The 18,777-nt window shown below is 36.3% G+C and overlaps 1 protein-coding gene across 1 annotated transcript in view; it reads left to right on the top strand.

Annotated features, from left to right (window-relative positions):
* Window positions 1–480: 480 nt before the first annotated feature.
* The window catches only part of SEC63 (SEC63 homolog, protein translocation regulator), a 35,405-nt gene continuing 17,108 nt past the window's right edge, over window positions 481–18,777 (top strand). The window contains exons 1-10 of the mRNA XM_032215628.1: window positions 481–830; window positions 9,284–9,383; window positions 10,414–10,528; window positions 12,415–12,527; window positions 13,133–13,194; window positions 14,407–14,465; window positions 15,533–15,583; window positions 16,342–16,450; window positions 17,720–17,814; window positions 18,309–18,441. Coding sequence (XP_032071519.1) covers window positions 707–830; window positions 9,284–9,383; window positions 10,414–10,528; window positions 12,415–12,527; window positions 13,133–13,194; window positions 14,407–14,465; window positions 15,533–15,583; window positions 16,342–16,450; window positions 17,720–17,814; window positions 18,309–18,441 — 961 coding nt within the window. The 5' untranslated portion in view covers window positions 481–706. The remainder of the gene's footprint in view (window positions 831–9,283; window positions 9,384–10,413; window positions 10,529–12,414; window positions 12,528–13,132; window positions 13,195–14,406; window positions 14,466–15,532; window positions 15,584–16,341; window positions 16,451–17,719; window positions 17,815–18,308; window positions 18,442–18,777) is intronic.

The following is an 18,777-nucleotide window of genomic DNA, read 5'->3' as shown; positions in this document are numbered from 1 at the left end:
AAGCAATCAACATAAAACATAGAACAGATCCGGAATTGGTCCAATAGCAGAAAAGTTTTACCCTCGCAAGTGGTAAAAACACCTAGAAATTTCCGAAGAATAGCGGTGCTAAGAGCTCGGACGGGGGGGAGGGCGGGGAAGGAATCTCGCAAACAGGCAAACCACTAGTTGACAAAGAAGCTGCAGGTGTGGAAGGAAAATTAATTTTTTAAAACCCCACACCTTCTCCTCCCACTATTATGACGTCACTCGAAAGCAGTCCCACGGCTTCGGCGTTCTTTCGAACTCTCCCGCCGGACTCCCCCCCCCCCCCTTCAGCCAATCGGGCGAAGAGAGAGAACCCGCCGGCTCAGCCAATCCTACTCGGGACCGGCCGAGGACCCGGAAGCGCCCCTTGCCACGGCGACGTCACAATGGTTGCGATGCCGCCTGCGCAGTGACACGTCGCCTTCCTTGTGAGGAGTGTTGGTTTTGCCGGAGGCGAGCGGGGAGGGGGCGGGGCGGGGAAGCAAAGCGTGAACTGGCGCCGAGAGCGGCCGGCGGGGCGGGCGGGCCAGCGAAGGTTGCTCGCTCTTCCCGCTCCTCCTCCTCCTCCTCCCTTCCCCCAGTCCTCATTCTCGCGGGATCCTTACAAGAGGCCGCCGCTGGGGCTGCTTGAAGGAGCGAGCACGCAAGCCGAGCGGGGGGGCGGGGCGTGCGGGCAGCCATGGCCGGGCAGCAGTTCCAGTACGATGACAGCGGCAACACTTTCTTCTACTTCCTCACCAGCTTCGTAGCCCTCATCGTCATCCCCGCCACCTACTACCTGTGGCCGCGGGACCAGCACGCCGGTGAGTGTCTCTCCGCTCCTGCGTCCCCGGCGTTTCTTCCCTTCGGGGGTGGCGGCGGCGGCGGCAGGCCCGGCGCCTCGGACTTTCCTCCCCTTTCCCCCTCTCCTTCTTCTGGCCGGGCCTCGAGAAAAGGACGCCGGGTGGAAGGGGGTTCGCCTTACCCTCTTCTCCCCCAGTGGGCCTTCACTTCTCCTCCCCCCCCCCCCGGTGCTGGTTCTCCTGCCCCGTCCCAGCAGGGGAAATCTCAGGTTAGTAGAGGAGTTCTGGCTGGGCTTGGAGTAACGCCTTGCGGCAGGTTCTCTCTCCTACTTTTTGTGCCGGTTGGGTTACTTCTTGGTGGAGCCATGGGGTTAATTCAACTCCTGGTTCTCATGTTAGGTATCTATTGAGGCAGGAACTGCAGCTGAGAGGAATCCCACAATGAATAGAATAGAATAGAATTCTTTATTGGCCAAGTGTGATTGGACACACAAGGAATTTGTCTTTGGAGCATATGCTCTCAGTGTACATAAAAAGACAAGATACTTTCGTCAAGAATCATTAGTATCTATTGAGGGAGGGAAAGATCAGGACCTACACTCGAGAGGAACCCCATAATGTAAAGAGGGTTGTACAGGTAGTCCTTAACTTGCAACCGTTCCTTTAGGAAGTTCTACTGACATATGATAGCTTTATTGATTATCCTATAGGCCATATCAAAGCACAAGGTTCAAACACACATCACCAATACAATCTTATACAATTTAAAATAAGACTAAGGTAAAATACAATAGCTATAGGATAAGATACAATTTAATTTAGTATATAAATGTATTTTATATATGTGTGTATATATATATATATATATATATATATACATACATACATACATACATACATACATACACACACACACACACACACACACACACACACACACACTAAAGTTTTACTAAAAAAGTGACTCATGACCATTTTTTCACACTCATGGCCCTTGCAGTGTTCTCACAGTCGCCGTGATTTACATTTGATGCTTAACAACTGACTCGCATGTATGACGGGTTGTGGTGTTTTGGAGTCATGTGACTCCCCCTTTTGTGACCACCTGACAAAAGCAATGTCAATGGGGAAGCCCGATTCATATAACAGTTGTTTTATTCATGTAACAACTGCAGGGATTCACATAATAAAGGGAAGTTGTAAAATGGGGGCCAAGCTCACTTAACAAATTTCTTACTTAGCAACATAAATTTTGGGCTCAGTTGTGGTTGTAAGTCGAGGGCAACCTGTACTTCGTCTTGCTCTCTGCAGAAATCCCAACAGGTGATTGTTAGTCTCCAGTTGAACCCCCTCCATGGAAGCGGAGGCTGTCTCTCTGCTTAACATCTCTTGCTTGTAGTTCTTTCTAACATTTATCCAGAATCTCCTCTTCATTTCAGTCCATTGGCCCTTGCTGTGTTTTCCATCGCAACACAGTACAGGCTTGTCCCATTTGCACATGACCTCCTTTTAGTTATTTGTAGATCATTATCATGATTCCCTTTAATCTCTTTTGCCAACTCAGTGTGTCTAGTTACTTGGAGAGCTTAATTTCCAGACCCTTTAACACCTTGATAGCTTTCTTCTGAATTTTCTCCAGCTTTATCCTGCAAAGAAAGGAAAACTGTAATTCGAGTACTGTCTGATTAGTATCGAATGCCATAAACCGGACATAATCTAATACACTCCTTGCTCATTTTCAGCTGGTAGCTGCCCTTAGACCATTTTCGCACAAATTGCCATCATCAAGCATCTCCAATGGGTTGGATATATTACCTTGTTTTATGGTTTTGATTCAGAAATATAACAAATTTCCCTAGCTTGGTACCTTGCAAAGTGTAAGGCCATACATTACTTCTTGCTATAGAAAATAAAAGTGCATATAAATGAAAAAGAACATGGATGTACGTACATTGAACAGGTATATGCCAACTTTTCTCAACAAAGTGCAAAAGTAATTCTGACAAGGGTTGATGGTTTTGTATTGACAATGGAAAGCAGGCATCTGTATGAAGATTATAAACTTTGTTCAGGAAACACTGTAAATTTTTGGTTTGAAGAGAAATTACTAGATTTTATGTTGAAAGGAAAAAGTTCCTATTATTGATTTTAAGTATTACAGAGTTAAGGACCAAAAATATTAATTAAATGAGTACAACTTTAAAGCATAAGGTTGTAGTCATAGTAATCTAGACAATTTGTTTCCCCCTCTCCAATGATTTTTATAGAATAGCATTTGGATATCAAGCTTTCTTCCAGTATAGCTTTTGTACATACAGAAAAGCATCTGCGATATGTTTTGGAATCTCAAGAATGTGGGGCATATCTTGTCTCTGCCATGGCACTCCAATGTTCAGCTGACCATATAATTTGTTTTTGAGTGATATTGTAAATGAGGTGCATTCTTTCGATATTATTTTTCCTTATTTTCCATCCTAATGAAAAGAAACTGAAGCAGTTGTCAGTGTTTATAATGTGCAGATATTTATACCTCTCATTGCAAGATAATTCTCTAAATTCTTAGGAATAAGTGGATTTAGTAACAGATATTTTATGTTTGATATTTTGTCTTACTATAAAAGTAGAATGGATATTTGGGAATAAAGAATTTAGTATTTCTATCACATATTGGATGATTTATAAAATTCTTTTATTTCCTAACGCATGAAAATTATTTTGTAGAATCAGCACCAAGAATATTAAAAAATGATCTTATTCCCAAATATTGTCTGAATTATAATCTCTTTTATCTTTTAACGCTGCATTTGATACCATTAGTACAGCCCTCAGTACTTAAGTGGCATAATTGTTGACAAGATTGAAACAATTTTTATATAAAATTATTTCTGAGTTTAACAAAAGTGATCTGAGTTTTAAGAGGCCTCATTTATTCCTACTACCTTAAAATGTTACTTTTGGGTCTGAATAGGATTTATTGTTTTGAATACTTATGCAACTTCTATTTTGATATCTTAGCCTTATTTTTGCATGCAGATTCCCTCCCTTAATTTGCTGTGAAAAGTTGGTTACTATGTAATTTTTGAACAATTATATAATGAGCTGAACATAACAAATCAACTAACAAAAGGTAATAAATCATATACAGTATTTACAGAAGTTATCTAACAAACCTGGCCCCAAGCTGCTGAATCTTTTAAAGACAGCTTAGGCAACCCATGACCCATTTGGTCATTCTTTCAGGGATATTTGCTCACGAGATTCTTCTGTGCCTTTAACAGTGACATGATTTCTAAAGCCTTCATTGAAAAAGTTGTGATACATTCAGAGATGTAGCTGCCTTGAAAATAGCCCATGTCGAACTGTGTAGCACAATCAAACATCAGCACAGGAATTGACATTTTGTATAATATCATTAACTGTTTTATTATGATTTTTACATCATAATGATTTATAAAATTTGCTAATTTTCAGTTCGGCAGGAGTTATGGGTCCTGAATTTGGAATACATTCTATAAGTTAGCCCATTTGAGGTACCTTGGTTTAAAAATTGTTGGGTGATATACCATTTTGCGCAGCTAAAGATTCTGGGAATGATAATTTTAGTAGTATATAGATAGCTAAATGAGCACCTTGAAAGGTTTATATAATAGAGTCAGTGTGAAGCCAGTTTGGTGTAGTGGTCAAAGCATTAGGTAAGAAACTGGGAGACTGTGAATTCTATTCCTGTTGTAGGCAGAAAGCAAGTTGGGTAACTTTGGGCCAATCATTTTCTTCCAGCGCTAGGAAGGATGCAATGGCAAACCACTTCTGAAAAACCTTGCCAAGAAAACTACGGAAACTTGTCCAGACAGTTTGAGAATTGGACACCATTGAATAAAAGAAAAAAAAAGGAGTCAGTGCAAATGAGGAAGCCATACAGTTGCATGCTTCATAAGACTCTTTGAAAACTGCACTTTTACATTATTTGAGTTAGCACTGGACAAAGTGAAGTCAGAAATCTAACTTAAAATCCATTAAGACATGCATGGACATAATTAGATTTCTCTGCAATAGGTATAGTTGTAAAATAGAAAACTCTGTGCAAAACTTTACCTAGTTTACCTACTATAAAGTTACATCTATGTATATATCCAAACAGCTCCTTTCAAGAATAATTATGCCTACCATCTTGCTGAAAGGGGACTCTATCTTTGTATTAGGATGGGTAGTGGCAGTGGCAAGAATGTCCCAGATTAAAGAGATGATGCCTTGTTGTTGTAGCTAGCTATTAATGGTCAACCTTCAAATCAGAATTTGTATTTCTGTGTTTTGCATATTCTTTGAAAACAGATGCGGTCAGACACTTGAAATTGAATTTAGATGGAGATATATATTACAAATGCAGATGCTATATGTTCCAGATTTATAGTTCAGTATTTAAACAAATTTTTATTAGCCTAATTCAGAAATAACCATCTTTGATCATTACCTAAAGAAGCATATATCTCTCTAGACCTCGTGTCCATACTTAATTAACCATAATTATTTAAAACACATTAGACATATAGTAGATTCTTATTCTTAATCCTTACAATAAGTCATATTTCCTTGAATTTGATTTAATCTCTACTCCTCCCCACAAGAACATTTTGTCTCACATAGAAAAGAAGAAATGTTGCACTTGTGACATCCAGGGACGTTTATTAATACTGAATCAGAGTTTGTTACAGCCAAAGTAGGCCATGTTCTGCCTTCCTGTTTAAATGATTGTAGTAATTAAAACAAAGTAAATCTCTGTTTTATTGGTAAAATGACCAGAGTTTTCAAAATTTCATTGTTTGCTTAGTAAGCCTTAAAAGATTGATGTACACACACTAAATTATAGTTTAATGTATGTTATATGGAATCTATTTGGCATGTGGTTCTTTAATTTTTGAAGTTCAGCCTTTGAAATAAATAGTATACAGTATTTTATACTAAAGTAAAATTTCCTTTGAGTTTCAACTTTCCGATGATTTCATCAGAAATCAAGATTGCATTCCTATAGACTTCTTGGCAACAACAAGGAATACAAATGCCATTGTATTCCTCTATTGGGAACATGCCTATTTCACTTCCCAATCTAGGGAACAGGTCTGGCAACAGAACTTCTAAGGCAGACTTAAGCCTTGATAACACTGGCTAAATAAACCCAGCTACCTGCTAAGAGACATTTTATTCTATACCTGTGAAATCAGGTGTGGAAAAAAAAACCTACTTCAGAAGAGTAATTATTATGCTGAAGACAAATTGATAGTTCCCTAACTGGATGACAAAGACAATTCAGATTACAGTGCCAGCTTTTTAGCATTTGAAAAACTTAACACAATGTATTTTAAAGAAGGATGTGTTAAATGAGTTACTGATTAATCTCACTTATACACTGGTTATATGCTCAGTTATTTCTGGCTCTTTGTTACCTGATGGACCCCAGGTAACCAGTTATCTTAATGTCTTACAATTACAAGCCACCTTCATAAGTTATGTTTCTAAATGTGTTCGTTTCAGTAAAGCATGATTGAGGCTAACCAAATTTAAAATTGGGTATAATTTTTCAGTTATAAGTAGAAACAAGTTTCTTATCTTCTTGAAGCTGTATTGGAGGATGAGAGGAAAGCAGGGTGCATGTAGTTACAACTCATTCATATAGTGTTCTGTAAATGTAGCTGCTATTATAAATGTTTCAGGCAATTAAAATGCAGTGTGTGGAAACAACACTATTAAGGAGGCTCTTACGTTTACAGAACATCCTGAAGGGGAAAGAGATAAGATGTAATATTCTCTTGATCCACATTTCATTTTTCATTGCAGGGAGTGGCAACATGGCACCTTTCAAATTTGTTAATTGCATATCTTAACATGTTTTATAACCAAGTTTTCATTTCATTTTTCATTGTGAGTCTGACAACCACTAAGATTAAAGTGGCACCTATGTATTAGTGGAATTAATACAGTTGAGTTGGAATTTAAAAACACTATTCTGTGACTTTATTTTTAAACTTAAAAGTAATTCTATTATATATACAAAAGCAAACTAAGTCACACTTATTCTAGTGGTATTTTTGTAAGTGCTTTAAAAGCCTTTATCAGATTTCAAAAGATTGTGTTAATAATATTTTTAGGAAAAAAAATGTTAGAAACAATTGTAAGTATAAAGATTCACTGTTAATGGAATTGTATTCAGTAAAACTATAACATGGGAAAAGAGAAAATAGAAAACTTGATAAAATAAGAATTCTCCTTATTCTTTTTTATTATTACAATGCAATTTATTATAATTTCCATTGTAAGAAAGAAACAATACACAGTTCTGTGGTTCACTAAACACTGGGATTGTTACAAATTGGGATGATGCAAGATTACGTAGTACCACAATACCACAATAACGGTCTAAATTTCAATTGAGGACTGCTTGCTTTCCCCCTGGTATTTATAGGTTGTTATTTCATGTTTGAGTGTGAATTTGTTAAATATTCTTAACAAAGAAAGTTTGGCCCCAGTAAAAAAATAAAACTCTGTTGCATATTCAGAAGTAATTCCCATTTGTTTCTTATTCCCTTTTCTTTTTTTAAAAAAAACCCTGAAAAATAATTTCTCCAAAGTTTCTATAAAGAATGTATTTCACCAGTCTTATGGATGCTGAATAAAATCTAGGTATTTTTTTTTTACTATGAAAAGAATAGCTTGTTGGCAGTATACTTTAGTTGGCAGAGTGTTTAACTTGCATGTAGTATTTTACTGGTTTGGGTGGGATTTTTTTTTAAAAGTATAAACTATGGCTTGTAAATTTGAATGTAGAAGCCATATGTATATTGTAGTGGGTGTAAACCATAATGGTGTTGCAGAAGCTATGGATCCTGGTATTCCAGCTCTCCATCTCTCTTCCCATACCTTCATCTTAGCAGCAAAATTTCTGTTAAATGTTAAAACATGTTAAAATTTGGAGATCTGTAAATTATAGACCAAATGTTGCAGTGCCTTTCTGTGAATAGATTATATTGTAGTACATTGATTAGAGTTTCAATCTAATCAATTCACCAACAAACAAAGGGGAATGGTAGTTTTTACAGATTCCTTGCATCTTTCATAGTATTCTTAATGATCCTCCAACTTTTGGATCTGGAGTACAGGCTATATAGAGGTGGAATTACTAAAAATCACTTTTCCTTTCATGGAGATAGTAGGTCTACTGAGTCTGTTATCTAAACATAAGGTTACAATCTTAATACCCACTAAATTCTAACAGACAATGTTAATTGCCAGTGTTGCAACACAGTCAATACAGGTAGTCCTCAAATTAACAACCACAATTGAGCCCCAAAATTATGTTGCTAAGTGAAACATTTGTTAAGTGAGTTTTGTCCCATTTTACGACTTTTCTTGCCACAGTTGTTAGTGAATCATTGCATTTGTTAAGTCAGTAATAGTTGTTAAGTGAATCTGTCTTCTCCATTGACTTTACTTGTCAGAAGGGCGCAAAAGCTGATCACATGACCCCAGGTCACTGCAACCATCATAAATATGAACCAGTTGCCAAGCACCTGAATTTTGATCATGTGACCCCCAGGGATGCTGCAACGGTTGTAAGTGTGAAAAATGTCCATAAGTTATTTTTTTCAATGCCATTGTAACTTTGAACGGTCACTAAATGAACTGTTATAAGTCGAGGACTACCTGTATATGTTACCCAATGTTGCTGCTACCAAGTCAACATCATCTCTGTATAGTCTCTCTTTTTGGTAACTCTTAAAATATTTGTGTTAGCAGGTACATCACCTGGCTAAACTTATCTGGGTTTGAAAGCTAAGTTGGGTGTGCCTGGTTAATACATAGATGGGATTTTTATCTTGTATTATGTTGATGACTTCTGAAAAGTAAAAAAGGTGGTTTGGGAAGCTAGTTCAGAGAATAGATGGCTCATATTCGTCCATTTGTATAGTAGAAGGTAAACAATGCTGGGAGAATCTACAGCAGGGGTGTCAAACTCTACTTCATTGAGGACTGCATTAGGGTTGTATTTGACCTTGGGCTGGGGTGGGTGTGGCCAGAGTATGCACGGCCAGCATGACATCACGTGTGTTGGGAAGAGCCTGTGATGGCCCGAACGCTCTGCCAGCGAAAACAAATTCCTAAGCTCCGTTTTCGGCTGGGACAGCCTCCTGCAATCCTCTGCCAGCAAAAACGAAGTTTAGATGGGTCCACACACAACCCCCACGAGCTCCGTTTTTCGCGGGCAGAGGCACTGCGGGGCGGTCCTTTGGTACATCCAAGGTGGCCCTGCGAGTCAGATTTAAGCACCCCATGGGCCGAATCTGGCCCCCAGGCCTTGAGTTTGACACCCCTGCTCTTCAGGTAGTATTGCAAATTTTTTCCTTTAAGATCTGAACAGCTTGAAGAAGAAAGACTGATGTGTAAGATACTTTATTTTTATTAAAAAGTAAAATTATCTTCCCCAGAGCAAATTCGTTTAAAGAATTTAAGAAAAGTTTACGGAAGATGCCTGTGGTATCGATTGCGATTGTTAAAGCCCCAGCAGAATATAATGCCTACAATAAAGTAAGTATAATAGGATTTCTATTTTATGGGGTGGGTTTTTTTTTAGAATTTTAATAAAAGCAGATTATTTCAACATTATAAAATATTTAGAAAAATGATAAGATCAGCATTTTACCAATAACTCCTAGGAGATGTTAATGCATTTTTAATTGTAAAGAAACTGAAAATTATTCCCAAGTCATGGATTGAATTTCAGGTAATGAATCTATTGAGCCTCCAAAATACAGTTGTGTGGGGATTCACAGTTCTTCCTGCTTTGGGGAAAAAAGAAAGATGTTTCTGTGATGCAGTATTTTTTAAAATTATATTGTGGAAACCCTAGAATTCTTTATAGGTTGAGGATTCCTCAGTGGGAAGTGGGAAACTTCATCCAACAACAACAAAAAGCCAACCCATCAAGCAGCTTATCTTATGGAGAATTGTTGGGTATACAGGGAGTCTTGACTTACAACCGTTAATTTAGTGACCATTTGAAGTTACAACAGATTTGAAAAAAAGGGATATGACTGGTTTTCACACTTACAACCCCATAGTCACGTGCTCAAAATTTGGGCACTTGGCAACTGGCATCCCAGGGTCATGTGATCATCATTTGTAAGCGTCTGACAAGCAAAATCAATGCGGAAAGCCAGATTCGCTTAAAAACTGAATGATTGACTTAACAACTACAGTGATAAAATGAGGTGCAAACTCATTCAACAACAACAACAACTGTTCCTTGCTTAGGAACAGAAATTTTGGGCTCAGTTGAGGTTGTAAGTTTAGGACTACCTGTATGGTTTTATTATCCAAGACTCATCAATTAAGCTGAGTGCCCATTATAAATACTGGATGGGGCTGTAGAATATTGACATACTTGTATACTATAATTCCTTTGGTTTTGAGAGATGGCTAGAGATTATTTTGGTTACTGTTTCCTATGATGTTAATTCTTCTTTAAATCTACCCAGATATTTTGATTGCATGGGATTTCCCCCCCCCAAAATTTAACTATTTAAAATTGATTTCTCTTTCACTTTCAATTTTACAGAAAAGGTGTGTTGCTTGCTGGATGGGCACTGTTTTTGTTTCTTGCTTACAAAGTGTCCAAAACAGACCGAGAATATCAAGAATACAACCCTTATGAAATACTACAGTTAGACCCAGTAAGTAGCACCATTTTTCAGTATTTAAACTAAATTTGACACTAAATATTCCATTGAGGGCTCTCAATGGAATATCACATTCTAAGTCTATATGACTATTCTTCACTCCACAAACCTTCGTAAGACAGATTAGGAACACATGGAAAAGGGAGGAAGGGAAATTGGTTCTGCCAGTTGGGTTTGTCTCATGACAAGAGCCAATATATAGCCAGTAGAGAAATGTTTTTTTTATTTATTTGAAAAGTCATGCCAGGTAAGACTAAATGTAAACGATATATTACATTTTAAATATTTCATTTTTGAGTTAGTCACATTTTAAACTTTTGACAAAGGCTTTTGTTTGAAACTACATTGAATATCTGGCACTATTTCATAAAATGATGTAAATATACAAACAATATATTTACCAAACAATGCCATTTGGTATTAAAACATAGAACTGCTTTCCTAGCATAAAGAAAAAGCCTTATAAATTAAATATATTTTTAAAAGTTTTTGTTAAAAAATAATCCTCCTATGAAGCAGTGATGCATGTCTCTGAAATTATAAATGGCATTCAGTTGTCCCTGTCCATGTGAGGACTTTTTTGCACCTCCAGTTGTAATATGAGGAAGTAAACTGTTCGTTCTTCTTCCACGTTAACAGAAATTGGAGAACACTCCAAGATAATAAAAAAAAAGTGGGACAATAGGAAGAAAAAAAGGAAGTTAGCAAACAACAGCACAATGTAAAAGCATTGGGGTTACTTCATCATATCCTCTTCTGTAATTAGAGGAATCTTCTAGATAAAAATCCTATCTGCAAATAGAAAGAAAAGAACAAGTTACAGTTTTACAATGGTTGTGTAATTTAATATGCTGATAACCAAAATTATTTGATAATGGAAAGCAAACTTGTATAAATATTCTTTTTCAAAGTTGAATTGTTTATTTAAATGATCCATTTTTAACAGGCACAAGTCAATTGAATTCAGTTTTGCCTTTGTTCCTGATTTCCTATATTTATGTAGGAATAGAGGCCATTGAACAATTTGGTAGTTATTTAAACATTTGGAGCATTTTTCAATTCCTTAAAGTTGCATATATACACACTTTCAAAACAATTCTCAATGCTTGGGGCTTACCAGATAGAATTTAAAATTTGCTTTATAAACTTTAAAGAAAGCAGTGTTAACAACAGCAACAGATTAGAGGGATCATATCTTAGAATTTCCATTGGATTAGATCTATTTTGGGACTGTCAGAGCTTTAGATGTCAGGACTACATGTAGTGCTTACTGAACAACCATTGGTTTACAGTGGCACTGAAGAATAGCTTACAATTGGTCTGCACAACTGTCACAGGGGCTCCGGAGTCACCTGTTCCCTCAAGAACCAACCTGTCGCAACAGCCTATGGCCACATGATTGCCATTTGTGACTTTCCCAGCTGGCTTTCGACATGCAAAGTCAATGGGGAAGCCAGAAGGAGGTTGCAAGTCATAGTTGCATGATGATGTCTCGCTTAATGACCATTGATGGTTCTCTTAACGATCATGGCTAAAAGGTTGTAAAATTGAGTGTGGTTGTATGATGCCTCACTTAATGACTATATCACTTAACAGTGATTTTTCTGGTCCCTATTGTCATGTGGTTGTATCGCTGTTGTTTTACTGGCTTTCTAATGATTCTAATAAGTTGTAGCTATCTCAAATGATTGTCTGGGTATAATAATTGAAAGCGGGCCATGAAGCTAAATTTTACAGTAATTCGAACAAGCCAAAGGTCTTTTGTAAGTAGTATATTATTGGTATGTTGTGAATAATCAGAAAGCTACTTTCAGGTAAGTAAAGGTGATTGTATCCCTTATGTATTTCAAATGATTAATTTGAACTTCTTATTTTAATAGGGTGCAACAGTGTCAGAAATTAAAAAGCAATATCGTTTGTTATCGCTGAAATACCATCCAGATAAAGGTGGCGATGAGGTTATGTTTATGAATATTGCTAAGGCTTATGCAGCGTAAGTTTCTTAAGTTCTGTTTGGGGGGGGGGGATGTTATTGTAAGCAACAACTAATACCATTTTCTATATGTTTCAGCCAATTTCTCTACTTAAAACAGTTGTTACAATACAGAATTGATTTTGTTTTCTTCTAAATTGATTTGTGATTCTGGTTTATAAAACAAGCAAAGATCTAAGGCCTCCTAATCATTTAGAGTAGATTTCCAGTCATATAAAGGCTTCAGAGGAAAAGAAAATCAGTTGATTATAAATTATTTTTTCCCTTTTGTCATCAGAAGTGCTCATTTAGACCTCAAAGGAGCTTTTTATCATTGGGGATAATGCTGGCTCACTCCCATTTCAAACTACAATTTTTCATTTCTTGTCCTATTTAGTTTGTTATCAACAGAAGTTATTGTTAGTAATGGCTACATCTTGGTGACATTCTTCCGTGCTGTTCTTGTATGTGTACACTGCCATGTCTGTCTGCTGTGCTGTTTTCGTATGGATCATCCTGAGGATTTTAAGTTTTTATGTAGCAAATTTTAAAGCTTTGCTTTGAGCAAGGATAACGTGCACCCTTGAAATAAGCTTTCTAACACAATTGTGCCTCTTATTTTGTAGTTTAACTGATGAAGAATCTAGAAAAAATTGGGAAGAATATGGCAGCCCTGATGGACCACAGGGTAATTCTATAGTTTATTGTACCAAATCATAATTTATGTAGCATCCTGACTTTTGCTCTGTAATTTATTCCATCAGTAACAGTTTTCATTTTGTATAGTGTGTTTGTACACTAATGCCATTTATCTTTGTAGCTAAGTATTTATGAGACTAACTTCAATGTCACTCATGCCTCATTCCAATGTTCATTGAATAGTGATTCACATCAGTGAATCCCATTATCCAGAGATCCAGCTTCTCAAACCTTTAATATATTTATTGGCTTGTTAGATTACAATCCTGCATAGAAATGTTGTCTAATTTCTCTAATTTACATTCTTGCTTGCTACATGGGAATAGCAGTTCTTATATACATGCAAAATCAGGCTGAATTCTGAACATTACCAGACCAAAATTTCATGTTATGAGAACATTCTGGAGAATTTGAAATATTTCAATTTCAGTGTAAGATCTATTGTAAATTCATAGCTACTGATATTTCCAAACCAATTAACAGCTTTTCTTGGAATAATTATAGAGCTTCCACTCCCTATGGGTGAGTTGAAGGGAGGTTGTTTACATAGGCATGAAAGTTAAGGTTGTGTTGTCCTGAGTTGGCCTCAACAGCATGATGAACTTGCCATAAAGTTACTCTTCACAGTAAGCTATCCAGTTATTTAGAGGTTAAAACCAAACTGAGTATGCATAATCCGTTCAGTTTGTATATCTTCATCAAGAGCATAATATTTACAGTTGTCCTTACATTCTTCTCGGGATTAGGGATATTTCTTTAAAAGTGATCTCACAAGGTTGCCTCTCAAAATGGATGGGATTGTCTTGTTAAATAGAGAACAGTTTGTCACTTAGCACTTAGCTTGGGTTGTACTTATCTTTCAGGTCATCTGTACTTTTACAAATAAATAAAGCTTCTTTTCATACAGTTGGGTACCTCTTGATTTTAAAAGAACCTTGTCCTATCTGTGGAGGAATGTTTATCTCCTCTTAAGATCCCACGCAGATTAGAGCAAGATTATTCTTGTAATTAGTTCAGCATCCACGTATGCACCATAGATAGAGCTTATTTTTTAAAAAAATAAGATTTCCTTTAAAAAAAAAATAAGGGAAAGGTTTGGTTGAAAAGATGTATAATTTACCCAACTTGTATGACTGAAGAAATGTATGTATGTTGACTATATTGCTATATTTTGTAACCTATTTTTCCATGTTTCTTGCAGCTACAAGCTTTGGAATTGCATTGCCAGCTTGGATTGTGGATCAGAAGAATTCTATTTTGGTAAAGCAACTCCCAGTTTGGCTTTATTAAGCTGAAAGCCTTAGTGCAGTTGATAGTCTACAGAGGGTTTTTTTAACAGCCTAAATGACAGTCAATTGATGTGCATAAACTGTTGCCAGCTTTGGGAAAGTTTGCATTTATTCCAGTTAGAGACTTGCTACAGCTTTTAATGGCACTTTAAAAAGTGCACTTTTCCTATGATTTAGTTATGGTGAGTCTTGGAGGCTTTCTTTTATTGCTGGGAGACAAGCTAATGTAGCAGATTCCAGTGATAATTTGATTTTTCTTACACTGCTCTGCAAGTTTCAGATTTCTGTAAACACATTGAAACATATTCTATAAACACATTATGTTCACGTTGCCCTGCTGAAGTGAACATAAAAATATCTGCATGGCTGGGAATTCCTTCCCTCCCCCATTTAGTTTGAGGTGGTGTTGCATATTTTCCTGAGATTACTTAAAATAATCTAATCTGGTGGTTCTCGACCTTGAATGTTTTAAGATGGTTGGATTTAAACTCCCAGAATTCCTCAGTAAACATGCTGGCGGGGTTGAGATTGAGAAACACTGGTCTTATCTATATTGCAAGATTTAAACAAAAATGCTTCAAGTAATGTGGTACTTGTTCTGAATTTACATACACACCCACACAGCCACACACTTACACACCAGACATCATCTCCAGCTAGAGACACTAACTATTTTTGAAAATCAAAATAATGCTGGAAACTAAATACAGCTGTACCAGCAATTGGCTTCTTGTTGTAATATAACATTAAAGTGATATTTGTGGAGATATGTTGTAACCTGTATCATGATAAGAAAGAGTGTTCTTTGTTGTTTATTTTCAGTAGTTAAACATTTGTTAAGAAAAATAGTTTCTCTTTATCAGATTGTCAATCTAGAGAGGAAAATATTGGAGTCTTTTAAAATATGACTCCATTACCTATTTTGTTTCTGAAAACTTTCTTTCAGTACTTACGTTTTTATACAAAAGATGTCTCTGCCTATGTGAGCGTTTCTGATTTTATTGCAATGTTACTGATATTTCTTCTGATATTTTCTAGGTTTTGCTGGTTTATGGATTAGCATTTATGGTTATTCTCCCAGTGGTCGTAGTGAGTATTATTTTAAATTAAGGGTGAAAAGTACATTTCACAAGTATGTACATTCCAAATCTTGTTTTCACAAACTCAACCATCCCAACTTTATGATGATAATTTTCTAACCTGGCAATTTACATTTACATATCAGTGCCAAATTTGTGTAGCAAATTTTAAGTATGTCCATGATTATTCAATCTCTGAGCTTTCCAATTTTTTGAAGATTGTTCATATGCTATCTAGGTTCTATTGCTGGCTAAAACAAAAGAACTAGAATTGGAATTCTGAGCCTTCAGAAATTTTGAATTTCACGAGGAAATGTTCTGTATTGCTGCACTATGTAGCTTACACCAATATACAGAAAAATGTGTTTTGGATACTTCTTTAACATACAGATGTTGAAGCATGAAAATAGGTGCTTAGTTCTTTATGAGAAGCATTGACTGAAACTATTATTTCTTTTAATGCAAAGCATTTTAAGTTTGTTGCATGTTCTTCTTTGCAATCATTTTGATTTCTGTTTTTCCTATCTCTTGGCACTATACTTACTACATGATATAAAACTTTTATGCAACAGATTCTTTGTATCTTTCAACTTTTGATATTGTGAAGTCATCTATCATCTAAATTCTAAACTACTAGCGTTTCTGTAATTCATTGCTTTCACTGGAATTATGCTCTTGAAATCACAGAGCTTCAAGACTTTAGAAAGTAGTGGTATATTGACTGCATTTATGCATCATTAATATTAGTGTTTTTGTTTTAAATGACAGGGTTCTTGGTGGTATCGATCAATTCGTTACAGCGGAGACCAGATTCTCATCCGTACAACACAAATTTATACCTATTTTGTTTATAAAACCAGAAATATGGATATGAAAAGTAAGCATTTTAAACCGGTTTAATTCTAAAATATAAATTTGTGCTTTGTAGTTATTTAGAGAAGGACCTGCATTCTGCAGAATATTTAAACTTTATGCACTAGGTTTTCTGTGGCATGCTACTTGATTTCTTGAGAAGAATGTGGGATTAAGTTACTGGGTCTATGAATGAGCTGTAACGTTTAAGGTGAAATTGGTTAAATTAAAATTTCTCTTAGGAAATTTTCCTCATCCTAGGAAGATTCTTGTATACATTCTATAAGGCATATTGTGTTGTTATGGGAGAATCAGTTATGAGAACCCTCTTCCTCCAGCACTTGGTACAAGTAAGATACAAAGACATAAGGAATCTTTAACACCCTTTTTCTCCTAACTCCAAAAGATCCAGAAGTATTAGCTTTGTCATGGTGGCTCTAATGATATCATAAAATCATCAGCCATGTTCTTATAGACTCCAGGCACAGCAGGAGGAGGAAGTGTTTCTCACAAACTTAAAAAAAAGATGTCCACCTCTGCTTTAGCATATTGAAAATCATGCTAAATCCAAAGTTGTTCTTATTCAAGAACTGCTGCTGAAGTACAACATCAGTTCTTTCTCACATTTCTGGGACAAGGCCAGCACCCCCTGCATCCTAATACAATTCTCTGGATAGAACTGTCCATTTAGATTTTAGCAGCTGTATGATTAGATGGAAAGAATTCTGTATAGATGCTAACATCATAGTTGGCTTTCAAATAATCTTCAGGTTTAAAAATGAAATACAAGATATCAGCTGAAGAAAGTTAAACAGGCTAAATTATTCACAAGTAAATGTAAAGAAGATACCTATTATAGGCATTCTAGTGTACTCATACAACTTTATGTTAATGAAGACAAGCAGGGTATTAATGTTGCCTGTGAAGACAACATATATTGATCTGAAAAGAATGGTAACAGATACAAAATTTTAGTTGCTATTTCTTTTAATTGTCATCCATGTTGTTTTGTAAATCAATGTACCGTACTTAGGTACCATGGAGAAAGTCCCATTATAAGATTTCTGAATACCCATTCATAAAAATAGTTGTCTAAGGTAGTTTATGTTTAGTCCTTGCTTCTTTAGTGAAAGAGTTATCCTAAGGTATTTGAGTTATGCTTAGTTATTTGTTGTTGATGAGTCTCTGAAGAGAAAGTGGTAAACAAAAAACTTTCTGGGACAGAGTTTGAGAAAGTCTTTGTGTATATCTTAATACTTTTTATATATTTATACTACATTTATTTTCTGTGCAGGACTTATAATGGTTTTGGCAGGAGCTTCTGAATTTGACCCTCAGTATAATAAAGATGCAACAAGCAGACCTGTAGACAATATTCAAATACCCCAGGTTTGTTATTAGTGAAGTTTTTTCTTTGTATGTTGTTATTGAGTAGACCTTGACTTGTGACCGATCATTTAATGACCATTTGAAGTTATGATCGACCCCCCCCTCCCCCCCAAAAAGGTACTTACAACTTCACTCCAACCTTCCAGTGGTTGCACACCCACACAGTCATATGGTCATATTTCAGGTGCTCGGCAACCAGCCTGCTTTTATGGCTGGTAGTAGCATCCTACTTCTGATTTTTGGCAAAAATCTCCCATAGTGAACAATGGGTTCACTGAATTATTGCAAGTTCACTTAATGATGACAAATTCACTTAGCCATAGTGATTTGCTTAACAACTCCACAAAATAAGGTAGAATCAGGTTGGTAATGGGATGATTCACTTTACGATCTTCACGACTTGTTACTGTAATGGGCAGGCTCCATTATGATCACACATCGAGGGCTACCTGTGTCCTACAGTTGCATTATCTTTTTTTCTTTTTCATTTTCAGCTTATCAGAGAAATTGGAAGCATTAATTTGAAGAAAAATGAACCTCCACTTACTTGTCCGTATAGCTTGAAAGCCAGAGTGCTCTTACTATCTCATCTTGCCAGAATGAAAGTTCCTGAGACACTTGAACAAGGTATTTGCTTTTGGAAACTTGAGGATTTGAAATTATCTAGTCGAATTACAAGTTTCATACTTGTTATGTATGAACTAGTATTTGTTTTGTTGGCAAATAACTTGCTTGCTTTTTTAAGTTCACAAAAGGGACTCGAGTCTTAAATTGTGCCTTCATCACATACCTATTTTCAGTAATCAGCTACAGAAATTTGTGTTGTATCAAAAACTTCACGGATGTGACTGAACTCTGTATGTAGATATTGGATGAAAGTTACCTCTGTCCATCAATCACCGAAAAAAGTTCTGCTGGTAGAGAAATTCCTTCTTCTTCTGCAGTCTCTCAGGTGTTGTCCCC

The sequence above is a fragment of the Thamnophis elegans genome, chromosome 4 (genome assembly GCF_009769535.1).
Source record: "Thamnophis elegans isolate rThaEle1 chromosome 4, rThaEle1.pri, whole genome shotgun sequence".
Taxonomy (NCBI): domain Eukaryota; kingdom Metazoa; phylum Chordata; class Lepidosauria; order Squamata; family Colubridae; genus Thamnophis; species Thamnophis elegans.
Note: the sequence above shows the minus strand (reverse complement) of the source record. Positions and strands in the feature narration are given on the sequence as shown.